We start from the raw sequence: 21,418 nt of genomic DNA, 5'->3' as shown, positions 1-21,418 counted from the left end.
TCGCTCGTCTCTCTGTCTTGCCCCCTCGTCACTCGCTCGTCTCTCTGTCTTGCCCCCTCGTCACTCGCTCGTCTCTCTGTCTTGCCCCCTCGTCACTCGCTCGTCTCTCTGTCTTGCCCCCTCGTCACTCGCTCGTCTCTCTGTCTTGCCCCCTCGTCACTCGCTCGTCTCTCTCGCTTGCCTCCACGTCACTCGCTCATCTCTCTGACACTCTGATCTCATTCTGTCCTGATTATTTACTGTGCTCTACTAATTATTGCATGTGCTCACAGATAATTCTGTACTGTCTTCTCCTCTGTGCTCTCCATCTCTCTCTCTCTCTCTCTCTCTCTCTCTCTCTCGCTCTCTCTCTCATTCATCTGACTCAGTCTAGATTTGTCTCCATGCCTTATGTATTCAGGGTCGCAGTACAGAACACACCGCTCCACATTATCAGCACTTGTAACCATTATAATCTGACCGTAAAGTCACTCGTACTGAAAAAATGGAAAGTCTCCTTTTAAATGCAGAGCAAAAAGTCTTTCCAGCGACAGACGAAATCATTATATCTGTCTTCTAATGCAAATACCCGAATTGTAATTTGAGAGTAGGGTATCTCAAAAACATGACTTTTAGCACGTGTACTAAAAAGCTGCAGACGTATTAAAGGTCCTGGAATACACACGGTTTGGCCTAGTATACGTAAACGGATTAGTGTTAAGTTTTGACAATGTGTTATGAAAAATTGGTTGAAATATTATATAACAACTTGAGTACACGTGAAATATCACGTGATGTTTTTTTCTGAAACCTAGTCTTATATTAAATGATTCCGTCAGCGTTCCGGATATTCCATTGCAAAATGTTTTAGCTTCAGAATTTTATAATGTGCCTGTTTGTTTTTTTTTTATTACTCGATATTTAATACTGTTAATTAATCGAGCCGACGGGACGCCGTGGCCAGAGGCATCACGCTAATTCTAAAGTACTGCCGATGTTTTTGTTTTCAGTCAGAAATTGGTTTTGGGAAGCTGGAAACTTATGTGAAACTGGATAAACTAGGAGAGGTAGGTATTTATTTATTTACTTACTTACTCTAGTTTTCACCACAGATGAATGCTGTATTTTCTGAATTTCAATATTGCTTGAGTATTTAAAAAACAAAACAAAAAAAACCCTCTTATTATAAATATAAATTCTCTTCATTTTCTGACCACAGACAACAAGCAGCTTATCGTTCTCCTGCTGCTGTATTTTAAACTAGGCCTTGATGCACACAGGGAATTTGGTTAAGAAAGATGTATTAAGGTCACAGTTCATTTCCAAAGTGTTCAGGTGCTTGCTTCGCGCTCAGGGACAGTGTGACGCTGGAGCAGGTTTAGTCCTATTGGTTCTACAGCGTACAAAGACGTTCTGTCTGTCCGTTTGTCCATCCATCCATTTCTCTGTAATGTTTATCCTACACAGAAGCCTTCAACATTTCCCTGGGGACTCTTTCCGGTAACGTCTATCTCTATCTTTCTACACACCCATTCACACACTGCCATTTAGAGATGCTGTACCATCCTACCGTACATGTCTTTGAACTAAGGGAAGAAAACCAGATCCCCCTTGAAACACAACGACGGAAGTTTGGGGAAGAAATACCTGCGTCTGCGTACATTTGGACATGTATCGAAACCTTATTATTATTTTCTTATATGCTTCATAACCGGCTTCTAACCTCCAGTGAAATCCGTACTACTTTTACAAGGCAGGCTTATGAAAGGAAATGGATTCATTTTTATTTTGTTGTCCAGAAAATACAGTGTTTATATTACATACGTGTGTCTGAATATCCTTCTTGTTGTTATTATTATTAAGTGCGTTTACAGCATGTTCTACTTTACATCCAGTGCGTAAATGTTAAATGACTTTTAACCGCTTTTCAGGGAACATACGCCACGGTGTATAAAGGTCGCAGTAAGCTAACCGATAACCTCGTGGCTCTCAAGGAGATCCGTCTGGAACATGAGGAGGGAGCTCCCTGCACTGCCATCAGAGAGGGTGAGTCAGAACCAGGACATGGACCTCTTATATCGCAGACGTTCCACTTACATGAATTTATAATGGTGTGTAATCATCGAGGGGGGGAATGGTGGCTCAGTGATTAGCATGTTCGCCTCACACCTCCAGGGTTGGGGGTTCGATTCCCACCTCCACCTTGTGTGTGTGGAGTTTGCATGTTCTCCCCGTGCCTCGGGGGTTTCCTCTGGGTACTCCGGTTTCCTCCCCCGGTCCAAAGACATGCATGGTAGGTTGATTGGCATCTCTGGAAAATTGTCTGTAGTGTGTGATTGCATGAGTGAATGAGAGTGTGTGTGCCCTGCGATGGGTGGGCACTCTGTCCAGGGTGTATCCTGCCTTGCTGCCCGATGACGCCTGAGATAGGCACAGGCTCCCCGTGAAGTTCAGATAAGCGGTAGAAAATGAATGACTGAATGAATGTAATCATCGATTTGGTGAAGGATACCGTGAGATTATGACCGATTTAATATTTTTGTCCCCAGTGACGGTGCTTTGTAACAGTTTTTTCTAAATGTTTTATTATTGACCCGAAAAGAAGGGAAACAGGAAGCTGTAGAGGAAACGGTTATTTTGGAGACATACTGCTGTAATAATTGTACATAAATATGTATACATCGTGTTGTACATCTCCCAGAATTTTAAATCAAGTAACTTCTTAACTTGTATTGTTGTACAGACAAAAAAAATTATCAATAATCTGTATAGAAAATTGATTTGTTTCAGTCTTTAATCCCTCTCTCTTTCTCTCTCTTTCACACACACTAGTTTCCCTGCTGAAGGATCTCAAACATGCCAACATTGTGACTCTGCATGACATCATCCACACCCAGAAGTCTCTGACGCTCGTGTTCGAATACCTAGTGAGTCACACATGCAAAATAGAGGACTGAAGACATCTACCACTATCACACACACACAAATGCACAAACTGACATTAACATGTCTGGCAGATCTGTTTATTAATTTGAGGAATGCTTTTTTCCCCCCAAGACAACATGGAAGTAAAGCTTAATCTCTTCCTGTCACTGACGAGAGCAGATTTCTGCTGTAAACGGACAACATGGAGGAATTTTATGAGAGTCTCTCTGGCTTTCAGGATCAATTTTACAAATCCTTGTGATCAGGGAAACTGACAATTAAATGTTTTTCTTTCTTTTAATAGGAAGAATTGAAAGCATTGGCTTTAGCAACACTATTTCATCAGAATAGGCAGTAAAACCAGCGTTTCCTCATGCTCCCATTTTGCATTATTGAATTCAGCTTTCTTTTCCTTTCATCGACCCCCTGAACTAACTGAGCATCATTTCCACGAGTTGTCGTCAAGGCAACGAAATCATGCTGCTGGAACAGATCATCACGGATCGATCGCAATGCACTTTTATTTTTTCTTTTCATTTGAAACCTTTATCCAAAGAGACTGGACACAGTCGGTGCTGGGATTTGAATCCCAGTTCCTCAGGTGTAGTCCAGTCACTGGCCAACTTGATGTGATGCTCCTGCTTCAGTTGTATTCAGTCATGCAAGCAGGCTGCTGAGCCATACACCAGAAACTGATCTGCATGAGTCTCAAACACAGATTTGACATTAAAATCTTATTTTGTTTTATTTATGCTAGTAAATTCTGACAAAAGTGGCATAAATAACAGATTTCCTGTGTATGTATTGATGAATGAATAATAATAGAATAGAATAGAACGGGGGCATAGAAGCCTTTATCATCGCCACATATACATTACAGCACAGTGGAATTCTTTTCTTCACATACCCCAACTGAAGAGGTTGGTGTCAGAGTGCAGTAGCAGCTATGATACAGGGCACCTGGAGCAGGGAGGGTTGAGGGCCTTGCTCAAGGGCCCAGCAGTGGCAGCTTGGCTGTGCTGGGGCTTGAACCCCTATTTTATGGTAACATCGGAACCAACAACGATCGGTTCCTTAACGAGGACGGGACTTACGTGAAAACCCCTTTAATATTTTATTTGATCTTACTACCTTCCAATCAGTAGCTCAAAGCCTCCAATACTTTATATCAACGTGAGAGAAAAGCAGCATGACCGTATGGGGTTTAAATTCCTGTCCTATGGTTAGTAGCACAGAAACTCCAGCACTGTAACTGTGTTCATTTGTGTGCTATTTAGGATAAAGACCTGAAACAGTATCTGGATGACTGCGGGAACTGCATCCACATGCACAACGTGAAGGTGAGAATTACCGCATTGCTCCATTTTACAGCAGCTCTGCTTTTCCCTCGTCTGACTACGACGAGTCAAACCTTCGCCTCTAGAGCTGATTCTTCATTACTTATGTAACCGCTGATGCATTTTACTCTGCTGTATGATTGCTGTTTAAATGCTGTGGGTTTTTTTTTTTTTTTTAGCTCTTCTTGTTCCAGCTTTTGCGAGGACTGAACTACTGTCACAGACGCAAAGTCCTCCATCGAGACCTCAAACCCCAGAATCTCCTCATCAATGACCGCGGGGAGCTCAAACTGGCTGACTTCGGTCTGTACGACACACACGCACACACACGCACACACGCTCAGAGAATGACATCATCCACACTCAAACAAATTAAAAGTGTTTAACATGGGCTATTGAACCGAAATGCATTAAATCAGGTCCACTCAGACACCCACTCAGTCCAGTGAGGACTTGCGTTTCACACTAACGAGAGACAACGCACACATTCATTTTCTGAAGCCAGGATTCCAGATACGTTTGCTCAATTGTGTGTAAATTAAGTACGACTCGGCCAGGCAACACACCCAGATGGCTCCATTGAATGAATTCTTTAAACCAAAAGTGAAAGTCAAGCTTCAGGAAAATGACTCAAGGCTTCAACTACAATATAAACCAGATTTGATTTCATTGTATTTTCACAAGGGACACATTTACAGCTATTCAGATAAAGCACTGGTCAGACCAGTTGTAAATATGACTGACTTATATAGCGCGATATCCAAAACTGCTAGCATTTCTGTTAGCATTCTTTTGTTTGTAGGTCTGGCTCGAGCCAAGTCGATTCCCACCAAGACTTACTCGAACGAAGTGGTGACTCTGTGGTATCGCCCACCGGACATCCTATTGGGCAGCACGGATTACTCCACCCAGATCGACATGTGGTCAGTCCTTGTCTGTTTATTCATTTTTCTTATCCATGTGCCGGAGAAACAAGCAGCAACGATTTGCTTTGTTGCAGGGGCGTCGGATGTATCTTCTACGAGATGGCTACGGGTCGGCCGCTGTTCCCCGGATCCACGGTGGAGGAGGAGCTGCACTTTATCTTCAAACTGCTAGGTACTGCGCTTCTCGTTGTATTTCATCCTTCACCTTTCTCTGAAGGACCTGGCAATAAATCAGACAGTTTTTACTCAGTCTTCTACCTCTCGGCTCTCTGCAGTGTTTCTAACTCTCCGTACTGCTTCTCTCAGGGACACCTACAGAAGAAACCTGGCCTGGAATAACCTCCAATGAAGAATTCATCTCCTACAACTACCCCCGTTACCGTGCCGACTGCCTACACAACCACACCCCTCGGTATAAAAGAGATTCTGCAGCTTCTTTGCTCAGTACATTTACATTTCTGGCATTTAGCGGAAACCTTTATCCAGAGCGAATTTTTAATTTATACAACTGAGCAACTGAGGGTTAAGGGCCACTCTCAGGGGCCCAGCAATGGAGCTTGGTGGACCTGGGATTCAAACTCCTGGCCTTTCCGATCAGTAGTCCAACCCCTAAGCTACCACATCCCTAAAGTACAGCATACTCTGCTATAGCCTTGACTTTGGGGGGGAAGGATTTCCCAAAAAGCATTTAAGACTTGATATTATTTTATCTTTTGTTTAACCAGGCTAGTCTCATTAAGAATAATGATCTTTTTCATGCAGCAGCAACAACAAATTAAAGGCCAAATGTCACTTTGGTACAGACGAAAGCAGGTTTGCTTAAACCTCCCTTAAACCTGATGCTTTCAGACATTAGGAGTGGGGGCAAAATTTAATGTGCTGAATGTGGCATTACAAAGCTCCAAGGCTGGATCCCGTGCTCCAGGTCTCGTTTGGTTGAGTTTTAGGTTCTTCTTGACACAGTGGTGTGGGTGGGTGTGTGTGTGTGTGTTTGTGTATGGGGTGTATGGTGTGTGTGTGTATATGGTGTGTATGATGTGTGTATGTATGCTTTGTGTGTGTGTGTATGGTGTGTGTTTGTGGCTTTTGCCATCCACTGACACGCTGACCAGGATGTGCTTACTGAACATGAAATGGGTGGAAAAAAGTTTTTTTAATAGCATCACACATCATTTTTAATCATTAATTAAAGCAAAAGAATCCTGGGTGAAGAACTGCGTGTGGTGTGGGGCAGGCCCAGCTATAGAAAGGATGTTTCATGTTTCAGACTTTCATTCCATGTTAGCTATTTAAAGCACAGAGGAAAACGTCATACAAACGTGTCTCGGCTGATGGACTGTGCTCAGGGTTAGCGAGTTGATTTTGCTCCTGACTGTTCCATTGACTGTCAAACTACACAACCTACACTACACAACCTACACTACACAAACTACACAACCTACACTACACAAACTACACAACCTACACTACACAAACTACACAACCTTTCAACCATTCCTGTTTCGATCTCTGAATCTGTTGCTCTTTCTTCCTCTTTTCCAGGCTGGACAATGATGGAGTAGACCTCCTGTCCAAACTGCTGCAGGTACAGAATGTTGCAAAATGAAAAGAGTGATGTCTCTAATAATAAAAGCTGATTTCTCAAGGCTAGTTTCTATAATGAAATCTTTAATATATATATATATATATATATTAGTTCATCAGCTTCCTGTTTGTGAACTTCTGATCCAGTGTGTGTTTGGCTGCTGAAGCAATACAGTGCTATTGACACTGACCCACATCAAACACCAGACTTCTCTGTGTGTGGTGTTTATGATAACCTGCTCTAGGAGTTTAAAACCCAGTGTTTGTGTGTTTAATGATATGCAATAATGTTCCAACAAGTTAGTCACTGTGTTTTATAGTCTACTGTGTACACTGTTAGTTCTACATTATTTATATTCTGTGTGGCAGTCAGTACAATTGTGTGTGTGTGTTTCATTGTTCCTGCAATGTCGTTACAGTTTGAAGGAAAGAAGCGCATATCTGCAGAGGAAGCGATGAGACACTCATATTTTCATTGTCTGGGAGAGAGAGTTCTCACACTGCCTGACAGTAAGTGGACACACACACACACACACACACACAATATAATACCGTGCGTTTTGTCATAAATTGTTCATGAAATTTCTGAGCTTTTCAGTGCTTAGTCCTTTACTTCATATAAATTTGATACATTTTACACATAAACACTTAGGCTAGTATCAGAGATGGGGGGTATGTACCACTCTGACTGACAGGCACAAAGAATTTGCCTCTTTCACCTCCTTCACTGAGAGTGACAGCACAAAGGCCGCTCCTCCTTCACTGAGAGTGACAGCACAAAGGCCACACCTCCTTCACTGAGAGTGACAGCACAAAGGCCACACCCCCTTCACCAGATTGAAGCCATGTCTGTGTGTAAATGTAAGAGTCTATAAGGTCACTAACTCTCTCTCTCTCCCCCTCTCTCCTTCTCAGCTACATCCATATTTGCACTTCAAGACATTCAGCTGGAGAAGGAGACGACCATGAGGACAACAAGCTCGATGTCCGACTCCGGTACAGAAACTCTGTTATACTTCGTCGCTTCGACGTTGTTCATGATGTGATGAAGCACAGCGTCGTTTAACAGACTTGTTGTGCTTTAAACAGAGAATATTTAGTGTATAAATCAGCATGTTTTTTTGCAGACCTCCTCATGAGCTATGAGCTGGAGTGAAATGTCTGACTTGAGAGCGTCTGCAGTCAGATTTCACACGATGTGTATAATCACAAAGTCCAGTGTAGCAGCTGCTCATTATGTCCTCCACCACCCCCTACTGTCACTCAGACTTGTTATCCTTCACCGTCTCATCCTGCTCTCTTACACTCTTTCTCCTTAAACCCATTCTTTCTTTCTGCTTCTCTCTTTCACACTGTTATTTATGAGTGATGCTGCTCTAATGACGCTAGTTGTTAGTCTTGTTTGTTACTTTCTGTATCTTTTCCCTTCTTTAGCCGTCTCATTTACAGCTCTTTCTGACACCCCACATTTTTACCCTCTTTATCTCTTTCTTTCTGTCTCACTCTGTCCCTCTATTATAGTCTGCGCCTATCCATCTCTCTCATGTTTTATCTCTCTCTTTCTCATTCTCTCTCCCTCTTATTCTCTCTATTGCTCTCTCTCTCATATTCTTTCTCTCTCTCTCTCTCTGCCTTTCTGTCATTCTGTCTCTTGTGTTTTATCTCTCTCTCTCTCTCTCTTTCATTCTGTCTCTCTTTCCCTCTCTCTCTGCCTTTCTCTGTCATTCTGTCTCGCTCTCTTTATCTCTTTCATTTCATTGTTCATTGCTGTTCCAAAGCTTTTGCTTAAGGCTCTGGGACTCCTTAGGTACAGTACAGTACATCCACCTTCATCACTGCAGTCTGTTCCTGCACATTTCTCCCTTCTCCCTCTGTTTATTCATCCTTAAATCTGTTTGTATTTATCCCTAATGATCGGCAACTGTGGCAAGGAAAATCTCCCGTAGATGGTATGAGAGAGAAATCTCGAGAGGAACCAGAGCAGAACCCGTCCTTATTTGGGGGACACCAGAGATTGTGATTATAAGTAATAAGGTGTATGTAGTGTGTTTATTGTATTGATTAAGAGGTTGTTCTCCTCAAAGTCTCCTTGCATGGCTGACTGGTTATTATCTCTAAAGATCGTTTAAACCATAGCTATTAATTCAGTCAGCTACATTGTGCCATAAACAGTGTATAAACAGTGTGCTAGGATTAGCCAAAGCCCTGGACATTTGCTTCTGAGCCAGGTTGGTATTTCACATGTAAATGTGTGTGTGTGTGTGTAAGAGTGTGTGTGAGTAACGTTGAGTGCAACTCACTTTAAGTGGTCAAGCTGTTGAACAGCCTCTTCAGTCTCTAGCTGCTAACTCGAGAGCCTCAATTTCCCATTAATGTTATCAAAGCGGCAGAAAAGGCAACAGTGCAGTGCTGTTATTGTTATTCAACACACACACACACACACACACACACACACACACACACGTTAATAAATGCTGCTGCTGAGCTCGCACTGCCCTGATCCTGCTCTCACACACCTCCTGATGCTCCAGAATTGTGTGTGTGTACACGTTCGTGTGAGCGCACACACACTTGTGCATGTGGTTCATTGGCTTATTAGTATGAGTGACAGCCGCACAGTCTCAGGAGGGCAGAGGGGTCATGTTAATGTGCTCTTTCGTGCTGAAGACACACAGCTCTTTTGTGACATGGAGGAAAATGGAAGGACACACACACACACACTTCCTGTCTAAATCTGTATAGGAGGAAAGGTACAGACAAGAATGTCACAATTTTACAGCATGACAATTTCTTAAAGCACGGTGGTTGTTTCTTTTTCACGAAGCGTCGAAATAGTGAAAGAAAACTGTTTTATTAACCAATTAACAGAGGGGAAAAACCCATCGATACGCGATTTCATTTTATTACTGAACTTGGTGTTTAACTGATGGCCGAGCGACAGCGGTGACACCGATACGTGGCGTCTCACTCCGTCCACAGAGTGAAGATACTGGCTTTCTTCCAGAATCGGTGATTTAGTTCTGAACAATGGGAAGAAGTTTGAATCTGAGATGGAGGATAAACACGAGCACAAACACGAGCACGACACGAGAGTGTGTCATTTATGTGCGGGTCTGAGAAACCTGGACAAGAATCACTTACATAGGTGGAAAAGTGCAGAAATGTTCTTCAGGCTTTTTATATATATATATATATATATAACACCTACATTCACAAATAAATCTAGAAGTGAATTTTTTTATTAATTTATTTAATTATTGACTACAGGAAAGAAATCGTGTCATCATTCTGCATTTTCTAACCTCTCTTTCTCCCTCCCTCTCTTTCTCCCTCTCACTCTTTCTTCTCTCTCTCTCTCCCCTCCCTTCCCCCCCTTTCTCTCTCTCCCTCTCTCTCAGTGAACAGCATATCTCAGCGACAGAGTCTGCTCTTCTGATCGGCTCGAGGCCCGACCATGCCGAAAGAAAGAAGAAAGGACGACGAACAGAGAGATGTCTGTGTGCATTATGATGAAGGGATCCCTGTTTGTTTTCTTTTCACTTCTCCGAGTCGTTGCTGTCACACGACATTGTTTTAAGGAAGGAAAGTAAAGGTGTGGGGTTACTAGATGTTTACATGGGAAGATGAGAATCATATTTGTGTTGTATTTTTTTTTTTTTTTTTGTATTTATAGCATTTGTGTCATGATTCTGCACTCCGTCTGCATGTACCTATAAGCCATGTTCTCTTCCCGCTCACCTACAGTCGTATCACGACAAGATAAAAGAAAAACGAAGCGGCTGCACGTCCGGTCGAATTTGACCTCACTGTAATTGATTAGATTTTTTGTTTTTTTTTGTTTTTGTTATTTCTTTTGAATTCGTTACTAGAACCACTAATGATGAAGCGAACGGCTAATAATAATAATATCCTTGGCTTCAGATCTCTGACTGTTGAACAGGATTGAATACTGTTATGCATTCAAGCCTTTGTTTTAGTCTTCCTCCTTAGCCCCTCGCGCGCACACACACACACACACGCGCACACAGACAATTAAACCACGGCATGATTTTTACCAAAGATGTTTCCCTCCTTTAAATCATTCGAGCTTCCACCTTTTGCCCGCACGTCCCCCATCGCCTCTGTATTTTTACCCTCACAGCCATCTGCCACTTCCTGTTTTGTTTGTTTTTTCCCTTAAATGAGAATCGAATTGTTTGTTCACTTTTATTAGTGAGGCAGAATCCAGGTTTGTCTCAGAGCCTCAGCTGTGGCTTTCTGAAACATCTCAGTCCTGGCATTTCAACTCACAACTTTCTCAGCAAGGACACAGAACTTTTGTAAAAATAAAAATAATAATTACGTTTTCTAGAGTGGATATTAGCTCCGCCCCTTCAGCTGAAATAGAGATTCTCAGCCACACCCCTTTTTATGAACCTTATGTAATGCGTTAGGGGGGAAAAGTCTATAAGTTACAGTACTCATGTGTTTTTAACAACCCTTTAATATACTACGTCGAACCTACAACCGCTGTTTCTTCTCCGACACGGTTCCAGATCAAACCCGTAGAGTTCTACGTGCAGTTTCCTCAGAGAACGTGGAGCCTGAAATCCCTTTCACACTAAAGACAGGCTCTAAACGTAACAAACGGCTGCTTTAAGTTTCAGTCCAGGCCAGATTATTGTTTAGAGGATGATGATCCATTTGCTTTAAATCTGAGCTGAATAAAAAGAATGAAATTGCAGTTCAAATTCACCAGATTAGAAAAGTGAAATTGAACAAAAAAATTGGTGCCTCCCCACTGAAAAGGTGTCTCTGTGTGTGTGTGTGTGTGTGTGTGTGTGTGTGTGTGTGTGTGTGTGTGTGTGTGTGTGTGTGCGCGCGCGTGTGTCTTAGTGTGCGTGCCTCTGTGTGTGTGTGTGAGTAGAATGCATGACACCACTGGGTCTGAAGGTCAAGGTCGATTTGTTGTTGTTATTAATAATGTTATATGATGTTTTCTCAAAGCTTTAGTTCGTCATTCCCCTTCACCTTCGAAGGTGTGTGTGTGTGTGTGTGTGTGTGTGTGTGTGTGTGTGTGTGTGTGTGTGTGTGAGAATAACAGAGAAGAGCAGTGAATAGTGCAATGACAGGAAGTGCATTTATAAAGCAACATGACAATATTGAGCTTATAGTTCTCTATTATTATTATTATTGTGTTCATATATTTTTTAAACAAAGAATATATGGTTATAGTGCAGTAGTTCTAGCTGGTGTATCTCACACGATTTGACCACTTTTCCTTATATGGAACAAAATAAAAAAAGCGTTTCTTCCATTTCAGTGTGGTGAGGAAGAGCTGCAGAGGGTTTAACCTCCTCACACATGGCAATAAGTGACACAGAACGCAATAATCCATTCATTCTCTCTCCAAAGTCACTTTTAGTTAAATTCGTCTGATAAAACAGAAGAGCCGGTTTACCGTCCACTCCGTCTCCTCTGGCTGTCCCTAATAGAGCCCTGCTCCCTGTCCCCTACCAACAGTGCTTTATTGTATTCTTTCACTACTAGGATTTATTGTGGGATTTCTCTCTCTCTCTCTCTCTCTCTCTCTCTCTCTCTCTCTCTCCACATGTTCATCAGGCTTGATATAAAATTCTGTAATAATAAGAATTTCTTGCATAGCAGTAGCCTGGTGTCTCTAGCCTCTAGGGATTAAACGCACCCATGATGCACTCTGATTGATGTGTAAGGAGTAGGGGATAGAAAAGGGTGGAATATGGTGAAGGACACTGCATCTACTGTTGAGGAGATGAAATAGCTTCATGTGAAGACTCCTGTATTAGTCCTCCACTAATTATTGTTGTACGTATGTGTGATCTGATATCGGGTTCCTCTGGGTCCCGTCTCATGTTTTTAATCGTCCCTGCTTGCTGCCCTCTCTCTCTCTCTCCCTCTCTCTCTCCCCCCTCCTTTATCGCTCTATCTGTGTGGTTCTGCGTGTGTACTTAACGTCCTCGGCGTACACCCGGCCGCACACCTCGGCGTGATCTGAGCCAACACCGCACTCAGTGTGACGTGCTTTTAATGTTCCTTTTTACTCGTCGTCTGTTTCCCGATGTTCTGTGTTCATGCAAGCAGAAACATGATCAGTATTAATCTTTTTATTCGTTTTTAATTTACTATTCGGTATGGATTAAAAGAGCCCAGGCTCTGTTCCTGTTTAACATGGAGCTGCTTTTGAAACGTCTCTGTACGTGTTTGTTTCTGTGCGTGTTTGTGTGTGGAGGTGAAGATGGGGACACGTTACACACCCCACTGATGAGAAAGCAATACCTGCTCTAAAGAGCCCAGGCCTGGTTGTCTCTGATGTATTTCAGCGTGCTCTGAAAGATCATTTATGCACTCACTAATTTTCCAAACCTCATGCCATGGATGTGTAAAAACAAACACACACACACACACACACACACACACTCCCTGTACCTGAATATGTTCTGACATGATTACACACAGACTTTGTGTTCTCGCTCTCACTCAAACTCTGGAACCTGTGCAAACTTTGATCATCACGACACTCGCCGTCCCTTCAGAAAGACTGAACGATGTGGAAACACGGCTGACCGGACTGTTATTTCTGCACACTTCCACACCGGGACTTTCTCCGAGCCTGATGCTGAGGCAGGACGTTCGGCTCGGAGCAACACACACGGACTGGAATGTGTTTTTGTGCAGGAGGACAAAAAAAATGTGAATTCTGTTTTTCAGGCAATACAATCATTGGCCCAAACTCGACGCTTGTTCCCTCTTTTTTTTTTTTTTAAATGTATTTATTTATGTATTTCTTTCTGAACTTCTGTATGACTCTCACTGCAGGTTTAGGAGATCAGGATCTGAATGTAAATTTCTAGTCAATTCTACACGCTTTGATTTGTACAGAACGCTGTAAGATGTTCGGTGTTTCCTCATCGACACCGAGGTCCTGTGTTTCCGTCACATCCCTGTTCATTCCCTCGGAGGTTTAGTGGAGCATTCAGTTTGTATCTTGTCCTGTTAAGAGCCAGTTGTTTAACACCGTTAACACATTTACAGGTAAAACTTTGAATTTATTACCGAGCATGAAAATCAGAGCCCAGAAATTCTTCCAGTTAATATATAACGTCATCATCTACCAAGCTCCGCCCACCAGCCATCATCACCACCATCACATAACAGCTACTAAGCGTTGACTCATGCTTCCTCCAAGACATGCAAAACCAACTGCCTCATGATGCATCAAATCATGCAGCGTAAATTTAGAGGAAAAAGCCATCTACCCTCTTCCACATACATGAGCTCAGTCACTGTGATTGGCACAGGAGCAGAAGTGCAGACTGCCACTGTACCACTCGCCAGCTGTACTGACGCTCTCTCTCTCTCTCTATCTCTATCTATATATATATACTTTTTAGGAATCAAGTATTTTATCCGAGTTAATTGCATGTACAAAAAGCAGAAGAAAAGGAAGCTATAAGAGGTGTTAAATAAAAAGAGGTTGGTGGCAGTTATACAGTATTAGATTGGACAAAGGGTTTTTGTTTTATCATTAACATCTCGACATGCGCGACCTTACACACTTCTCACCACTAGGAAATTCACATCTCTTGAATTCGTTCTGCAAACTTTTGCACTGAATTAAAACAAGTGACACGATCGACACGAACTCCAACTCTTGTACATAGGATTACTGGAAACAATTTACGCTTCACGTTTCAGCCATTTTTAAAGAAATTCACAAGCAAAATTCTTCCAAGCATGAATTTTTAAAGATTTTTCTAATATTTCTAATTTTTTTTTAAATCTTCAGAGCAAACGCCCACGTCACCTTCCACACGTCCCATCCTTAATTTCATGAATCTCTGTTCCACCTCATTGTCCCACAAATACGCCTCTCTCTCTCTCTCTTCAGAACAGTTTAATAACCTGCTCTGTGTTTAAGATTAGAAGTCATTACTTAAAATGACGAGTTATCAATCTCTTTTGCGCCTTGGTGTGTTTCGTGCGGCTGCTTGGTTTGTCGACTGACTTTAGCTTTTCCTCTCGGTCAATACCAAAGTGATATGAGACCTTGCATGGGTTGGTTTTTAAATCTTCCAAGATAACCAAAATGCTGATCATTTGTGTTTCTATTTTATTACTCTGGTTTCACTACGAAACGCTGTTCGCTGTTCTGATGAAACCACAAACCCACACTGCAGATATATGAAGAGATATCTTTGATCAATGTTGTATATTTATGTTTATTCACTGTATCAAATATATATATACATATATATAGTTAAATAAAGGTACATTCTTTTCTGAGGATTTTAAGGTTTCTTACACTTACCGGCTTCACGAATCCGTTCAGCGTCACGAACACATTTTTATTGGCAGAAGTAACGTCGTTGTGAGGTCACAAATTGAGCTCGACGTCTTTAAACCAATCATGACTGATATGCAAATTGTTACAGGATATATATATTTTTGAATTATTGTAAAATTATACTATACAATATGACCAATGTATGTGGACACCTGACCATGTGCTTGTTCAACATTCCGTTCCAGATTGATTCCCTCCTTTGCTGTTATAATAAGCTCCACTCTTCTTAGAAGACTTTCCACTAGATTTTGATCAGACACTGATGTCAGGACAGTGAGGAGGTCTGGGGTTCAGTCGGTGTTCCAGTTCATCCCAAAGGTGTTCAGTGGGCTCTGTGCAGGACACTCGAGTTCTTTCACTCTGAACTTAACACACCATTTCTTCATGGACATCACCTTGTCGTGCTGGAACAGGTTCGAGCCTCTCGTTTTCGATGACGTGAAATTATACTGCTGCAGAGTACAAAGACATTTTATTGCAAGGGTTGTTTATTATGGTCATGATCTCTCTCTCTCCCTCTCTCTCTCTCTTTCATTCTCTCTCTCCCTCTCTCTCTCTCCACGTCATGCACACAAAAATAATCCTCGATGTCTCTTTCTCTAGCAACCCTGTATAGACCCCAAGGGCCCTATTCTGATTTTATTAGTGAATTTGCTGATTTTCCTTCAGACCTATTGGTTAATTTTGATAAAGTGTTAATAGTAGGAGATTTTAACATTCACGCTGAAGATACAAACAATGCCTTATGACACATTTATGGACTTATTTAACTCATTTGGGCTTAAACAAAACATCGTCTTAATCATACTAATAGCACACGGAATAGATGTCACTGATATAGATATCATACCTCAAAGTGATGACATCACAGACCATTACCTCATAATGTACACACTACCTGTAGAACAGACTAACTGCGTCTCACCACGTTATCGACTCGGTAGAACTATTATTCCGACCACTAAAGACAGATTCACAAATAACCTGCCTGATCTGTCTGGACTTCTTACTGTACCCTCAAACACAAACCATCTAGATGTAATGACTAACAGCATAGGCGCTATATTCACTTCCACATTAGACACCGTTGCCCCGGTCAGATTACAGAAGGTTAGAGATAAAGCACCTGTACCGTGGTATAATAATCATACTCACACCCTCAAGAGAGAAACCCGTAGCCTCGAGCAAAAGTGGAGAAAACTAAATTAGAGGTTTTTAGAATTGCTTATAAGGACAGTATGTATTATACACAGGCTCTAAAAACTGTTAGGGTTGAGCATCTGAGCAAACTCATAGAAAATAGCCAGAACAATCCCAGGTTTTTATTTAGCACAGCGGCTAGATTAACAAAACTCTCTATTATTCCATCACAGGTCAGTAGTGAGGACTTCATGAGATTCAGGACAGGACAGGAAGAGTTAGATAAGCTACTGAAAGAAGTGTTACATAAAGCTGGTGAGCATCTTCTTAATATTATTACCTCCTCGCTATCTTTAGGTTACGTCACTAAATCTTTAGAGTTGGCAGTTATTAGGCCACTCATTCATAAACCGGATGATAGTATCAAAAATAAATAATTTAGATACTAATGAACTATCAAATTACAGACCTATTTAACATCTTCCATTTATGTCTAAAATACTAGAAAAGGTTGTGTCTGTTCAACTGAGCTCCTTCTTACAGGAGAACAATATCGTTGAAGCGTTTCAGTCAGGTTTCAGGCCGTAGCACAGAAACTGCACTTGTGAAAGTTACGACTGACTTCTATACAACTAATAATAATCTAGAATTTTTATTCTGTTAATTCTTATTTCTTTTATTATTCGTTATTTCCTTTATCATTAATTATGTTTACCTTCTGCTCTATGTTTATGTTCTGTAAAGCTGCTTTGAGACAATGTCTATTGTAAAAAGCGCTATACAAATAAACTTGAATTGAATTGAATTGAATTGAAACTTGTTCCTAGCTTCGGACCAAGACTGTACATCCCTATTAGTTCTACTCGACCTTAGTGCTGCATTCGACACTATAGATCACAACACTCTCCTAGATCGCTTACAAAATTACACAGGTATTCTTGGTCAGGCTTTAAGTTGGTTTAAATCCTACCTGTCTGATTGACATTATTTTGTAGAATTAAGTGGTTTATTGTTTTTTTACTCCAGTTTATTGCCAGTTAACTATGGGGTCCCTCAAGGAGCAGTTCTTGGACCCCTGCTTTTCTCGATATACAGTACATGCTTCCATTAGAGAACATCATTAATATTGTGCACTATTACAACAGACTTGCAAATATCATGAACAGCAGATATGTTAATTCCTCTCCACTGCTTCTCTCTTTCTACCCATCCCGAGGCATCCAGAAATTTTACCGTCTTCCGTACGATGAAGATTTTGGACCTCCACTGAGATGAGGCCAATTCTGTGACGGTGTTCCAGCTCCAGTTAGACTCTGCGATACTAAAGAGGAGATGTGAACTCTGTGTGGTCTTTGAGGACAACAACCTCCTCATCGATATAATCATTTATCAGACTGTATATTTATAATAATCACACCCTCCAGTGTCACCCATATGAGGATGAGGTTCCCCTTTGTGTCTGGTTCCTCTCAAGGTTCCTTCCTTCACCATTAAAGGGAGTTTTTTTCTCCCCACAGTCACCTGAATCACCTCAGACTTGTTCATTAAGTATAAATACAAACACATTTAAATATATCTAATATTAATCTTTATATTATTCTTTATAATAACCTTTTCTTCTATGTTTATATTATCTAAAGCTGCTTTGAATAATGTCCATTTTAAAAAGCGCTATAGAAATAAACATGAATCTCTCTCATCCATTCTCTCTCTCTATCTGGTATCGACTTTTTTTCTCCTGGCCACAGTTTTAAACTCTGTGATCGATTGTTTTGGTCTGACGGAGTTTAAAATGGCGGCGCTCTTGTGCTCTCCACGTGAGGTGTTTACAGAAGCAGTGAGAGCTGTGTTAGAAACCTGGCCGGTGTTGCAGGTACCGCCGATTACTGCTGTGTTTTAAAAGCGATAAGAAGTTTCGTCGAATCGAAAAGACGTTAAAAAAAGAGACACGATGAGCACAAATAGTACTTGCGCGCGCGACTGTATGCTAACCGGCTAACGTTAAGTTCATCATTTAGTCGCTGTAGTTATCGTTAACTGAGTAATCCGTAGTGTGTACTGTAATGACACGGTGTGTTAAACTTCCTCGTCGCCATAGCACCCGATACTCGTTGCCATAGCACCCGCTTCCACAACGCGGTTAAACGTGTTTAGCCCTTTTTTTTTTTAACTGTCCCGTGAGTTTGATTGTGTTTTATTTACCCAGATAGCGGTTGATAACGGCTTCGGTGGAGTTTACAGCCAGCAGAAGGCCGACTGGATGGTGGATGCGGTTCAACAATATTTTCACGACAACAGTAAGCTCATTTTTATCTGTTCAGTTCACTGTGACGTTCGGACGTAACAACAACAGTCACGTGCTCTGTGGTGTTCACACGTGCAGGTGATCTCGAGCAGGATGAAGTGGAGGACTTCCTGTCTGATCTGATGAACAATGAGTTTGACACGATGGTAGATGATGGAAGCCTCCCACAGGTATGACACACTTATTGTCCTTACATAATAATATAATCCTGGTTTGGGTTCTTCATAGTCAGTACTCAGGGACACGGTTATTTGTCCACATATAAACTGTCTCTCTCTCTCTCTCATTCGTGCTCTCTCTCTTTCTGTCTCTGTGTCGCTCTGTGTCGCATTCTCGCTCTGTGTCGCATTCTCGCTCTGTGTCGCATTCTCGCTCTGTGTCGCATTCTCGCTCTGTCTCGCATTCTCGCTCTGTGTCGCATTCTCTCTGTCTCTGTGTCGCATTCTCTCTGTCTCTGTGTCGCATTCTCTCTGTCTCTGTGTCGCATTCTCTCTGTCTCTGTGTCGCATTCTCTCTGTCTCTGTGTCGCATTCTCTCTCTGTCGCTCTCTGTGTCGCATTCTCTCTCTGTCGCTCTCTGTGTCGCTCTCTGTGTCGCTCTCTGTGTCGCATTCTGTGTCGCTCTCTGTGTCGCATTCTGTCTCTGTGTCGCTCTCTGTGTCGCATTCTGTCTCTGTGTCGCTCTCTGTGTCGCATTCTGTCTCTGTGTCGCTCTCTGTGTCGCATTCTGTCTCTGTGTCGCTCTCTGTGTCGCATTCTGTCTCTGTGTCGCTCTCTGTGTCGCATTCTCTCTCTGTCTCTGTGTCGCTCTCTGTGTCGCATTCTGTCTCTGTCTCTGTGTCGCTCTCTGTGTCGCATTCTCTCTGTCTCTGTGTCGCTCTCTATGTCGCATTCTCTCTCTGTCTCTGTGTCGCTCTGTGTCGCATTCTCTCTGTCTCTGTGTCGCTCTCTGTGTCGCATTCTCTCTGTCTCTGTGTCGCTCTCTGTGTCGCATTCTCTCTGTCTGTGTCGCTCTCTGTGTCGCATTCTCTCTCTGTCTCTGTGTCGCTCTCTGTGTCGCATTCTCTCTCTGTCTCTGTGTCGCTCTCTGTGTCGCATTCTCTCTCTGTCTCTGTGTCGCTCTCTGTGTCGCATTCTCTCTCTGTCTCTGTGTCGCTCTCTGTGTCGCACTCTCTCTCTGTCTCTGTGTCGCACTCTCTCTCTGTCTCTGTGTCGCTCTCTGTGTCGCATTCTCTCTCATTTTCTCTCTCTGTCTCTCTCACACACAATAATCTAAATAACAAAATCAGGTGCTTTCTCTTTATGTTTTCAGGTGGCACAGAAGGTGTGTGTGATGTTCCAGCAGTGTAAGCAGGGGAAACTGCCCGAGGTCAGACAGCAGATCAGCCAGTTAACACTGGAAAAGTCCAGAGGAAGAGCAAAAGCCACATCTATTAAAACCCCTACAGAGGAAGCAGAGGGAAGCGACGATGACGAGGTTTAGCCATGAACAGACTTATATTATTTATTCAATCTTACTGCAGTTATTTACTACAGTGGTGTAAAGAAGTGACAAATCTCCACTAACGCATCGTCTCGGCTAACATTGTCATGGTTACAGACACCAGGAGAAAAAGATCCTTTGTGTCCTTTATAAGCGCAGACGAATGAGCGAAAAGCATTAAAATGATCAGCAAATCATCATCAAAATGAAAGCATTTAAAAATCACTTCTTAGGGATAAAGTTTCTCTTATTTCCCTCCTGAATTGAAAGATTTCTAATAAGCTATTAAATTAAATTAAATTGAATTGAATTGAAGGTCGTGACCTAAAGCATTCTCTGTACAGTGTATGGATTGTGATGAAGCCGGAGCGGGAGCTTCAGTGAGCAGCACAGCAGCGAAACAGCAGCCGTCTTCATCTGCCCCTAAAGAAGAAGAGGAGGAGGAGGAAGATGGCTGGACGGTGGTGTGCAGGAAAAAGTGACCGAAGCAGAAATGTATTTGGAGCACTAGAAATGCCGTCTGAACGAACTTGTGGTAACGGAGCAAAAAAAAAAAAAAAAGAAAAGTTTTTGGAACAAATGTAAGACTTTATATATTGCTGTGGTACCTAGTGGTAAAAATCATCAGAAAGGGCAGTCGCTGCAGATGTTTTTACCCAAACTGTGGGTTTCTTTTATTTTAACAAGCTTCATTTTTGTCTTGACTGATTTCCAAGAGCCCCGTGTAAGCTTGTAAAGACCATCGTTCATGTTTTAGTGCTTTCTTTACCTCTCGTCGTGCCCTCGTGTGGACAAATAGGGCTCTGCAAGCCTGTGTGTGTGTGTGTGTGTGTGTTGCACTTCAGGGAGTCTCAGGCCACATCATTCAAACTCAAATACAGATATAATTTCTAACATGTGGATACAGAGTAAAACATGAACAGTACAACACTCAGGATGTACTTTTTTTTTTACCTAAAAAAATGCAATGCAGTTTATTTTTTGCCCACACGCATATTGCTTAGTGTTTCATTTCAGATGTGTGTTCTATAACACACCTGTGTGGGTTCTGAGTATCAGGAAGAGTTCCGGCGTAGCACGTCGTACCTGCGATGTCGTTCGTACGAGTAAAATCCACAGTAGGACGACACAGAACGGCCACGTTGTTAGGATGAACAGAGAGTTTGTAACAGGTGCTGTGCTGTTTGTTGGTGCACAAATGTTCACCTCATCACTTTTATGAAGGTCAGACCCATTAAGCGTGAATCAGAGAGGAATCAGAAGCTGTTCTGAGGATTAAACGCAGCTTGCGTGGTGTTTGAAAATGAAACGATAAACTGTTGATGTTTTTGGTCAATAAACAATGCGACATAAATTGAGGTTTGTGTTTTATTTCTCC

General features: G+C 42.0%; 2 protein-coding genes across 5 annotated transcripts in view; both read left to right on the top strand.

The window, feature by feature from the left end:
- cdk16 (cyclin-dependent kinase 16) overlaps nt 1–13,499 on the top strand; it is a 29,486-nt gene extending 15,987 nt beyond the window's left edge. For 2 of the 4 annotated variants that reach the window (XM_027151279.2, XM_027151278.2), the window contains 12 exons: nt 990–1,046; nt 1,911–2,025; nt 2,812–2,906; nt 4,182–4,244; nt 4,421–4,544; nt 5,044–5,164; nt 5,242–5,339; nt 5,474–5,579; nt 6,710–6,752; nt 7,171–7,261; nt 7,667–7,747; nt 10,150–13,499. In XM_027151279.2, coding sequence (XP_027007080.1) covers nt 990–1,046; nt 1,911–2,025; nt 2,812–2,906; nt 4,182–4,244; nt 4,421–4,544; nt 5,044–5,164; nt 5,242–5,339; nt 5,474–5,579; nt 6,710–6,752; nt 7,171–7,261; nt 7,667–7,747; nt 10,150–10,187 — 1,032 coding nt within the window. In that variant the 3' untranslated portion in view covers nt 10,188–13,499. The remainder of the gene's footprint in view (nt 1–989; nt 1,047–1,910; nt 2,026–2,811; nt 2,907–4,181; nt 4,245–4,420; nt 4,545–5,043; nt 5,165–5,241; nt 5,340–5,473; nt 5,580–6,709; nt 6,753–7,170; nt 7,262–7,666; nt 7,748–10,149) is intronic. The other 2 variants (XR_007137766.1, XR_007137765.1) reach the window with 2 other exon arrangements.
- Nucleotides 13,500–17,980: 4,481 nt separating this feature from the next.
- On the top strand, nt 17,981–21,334 carry tsr2 (TSR2 ribosome maturation factor). The gene is made up of 5 exons (XM_027151472.2): nt 17,981–18,126; nt 18,460–18,550; nt 18,637–18,728; nt 19,870–20,034; nt 20,385–21,334. Exons 1-5 carry the CDS (start codon nt 18,046–18,048, stop codon nt 20,520–20,522), a joined length of 567 nt encoding a protein of 188 aa, XP_027007273.1. The 5' UTR covers nt 17,981–18,045; the 3' UTR covers nt 20,523–21,334.
- The last annotated feature ends 84 nt before the right edge of the window (nt 21,335–21,418 follow it).

Source organism: Tachysurus fulvidraco, chromosome 14 (assembly GCF_022655615.1).
Source record: "Tachysurus fulvidraco isolate hzauxx_2018 chromosome 14, HZAU_PFXX_2.0, whole genome shotgun sequence".
NCBI lineage: Eukaryota > Metazoa > Chordata > Actinopteri > Siluriformes > Bagridae > Tachysurus > Tachysurus fulvidraco.
The sequence above is the reverse complement of the archived record's forward strand: the minus strand, read 5'-3'. Positions and strand labels throughout refer to the sequence as shown.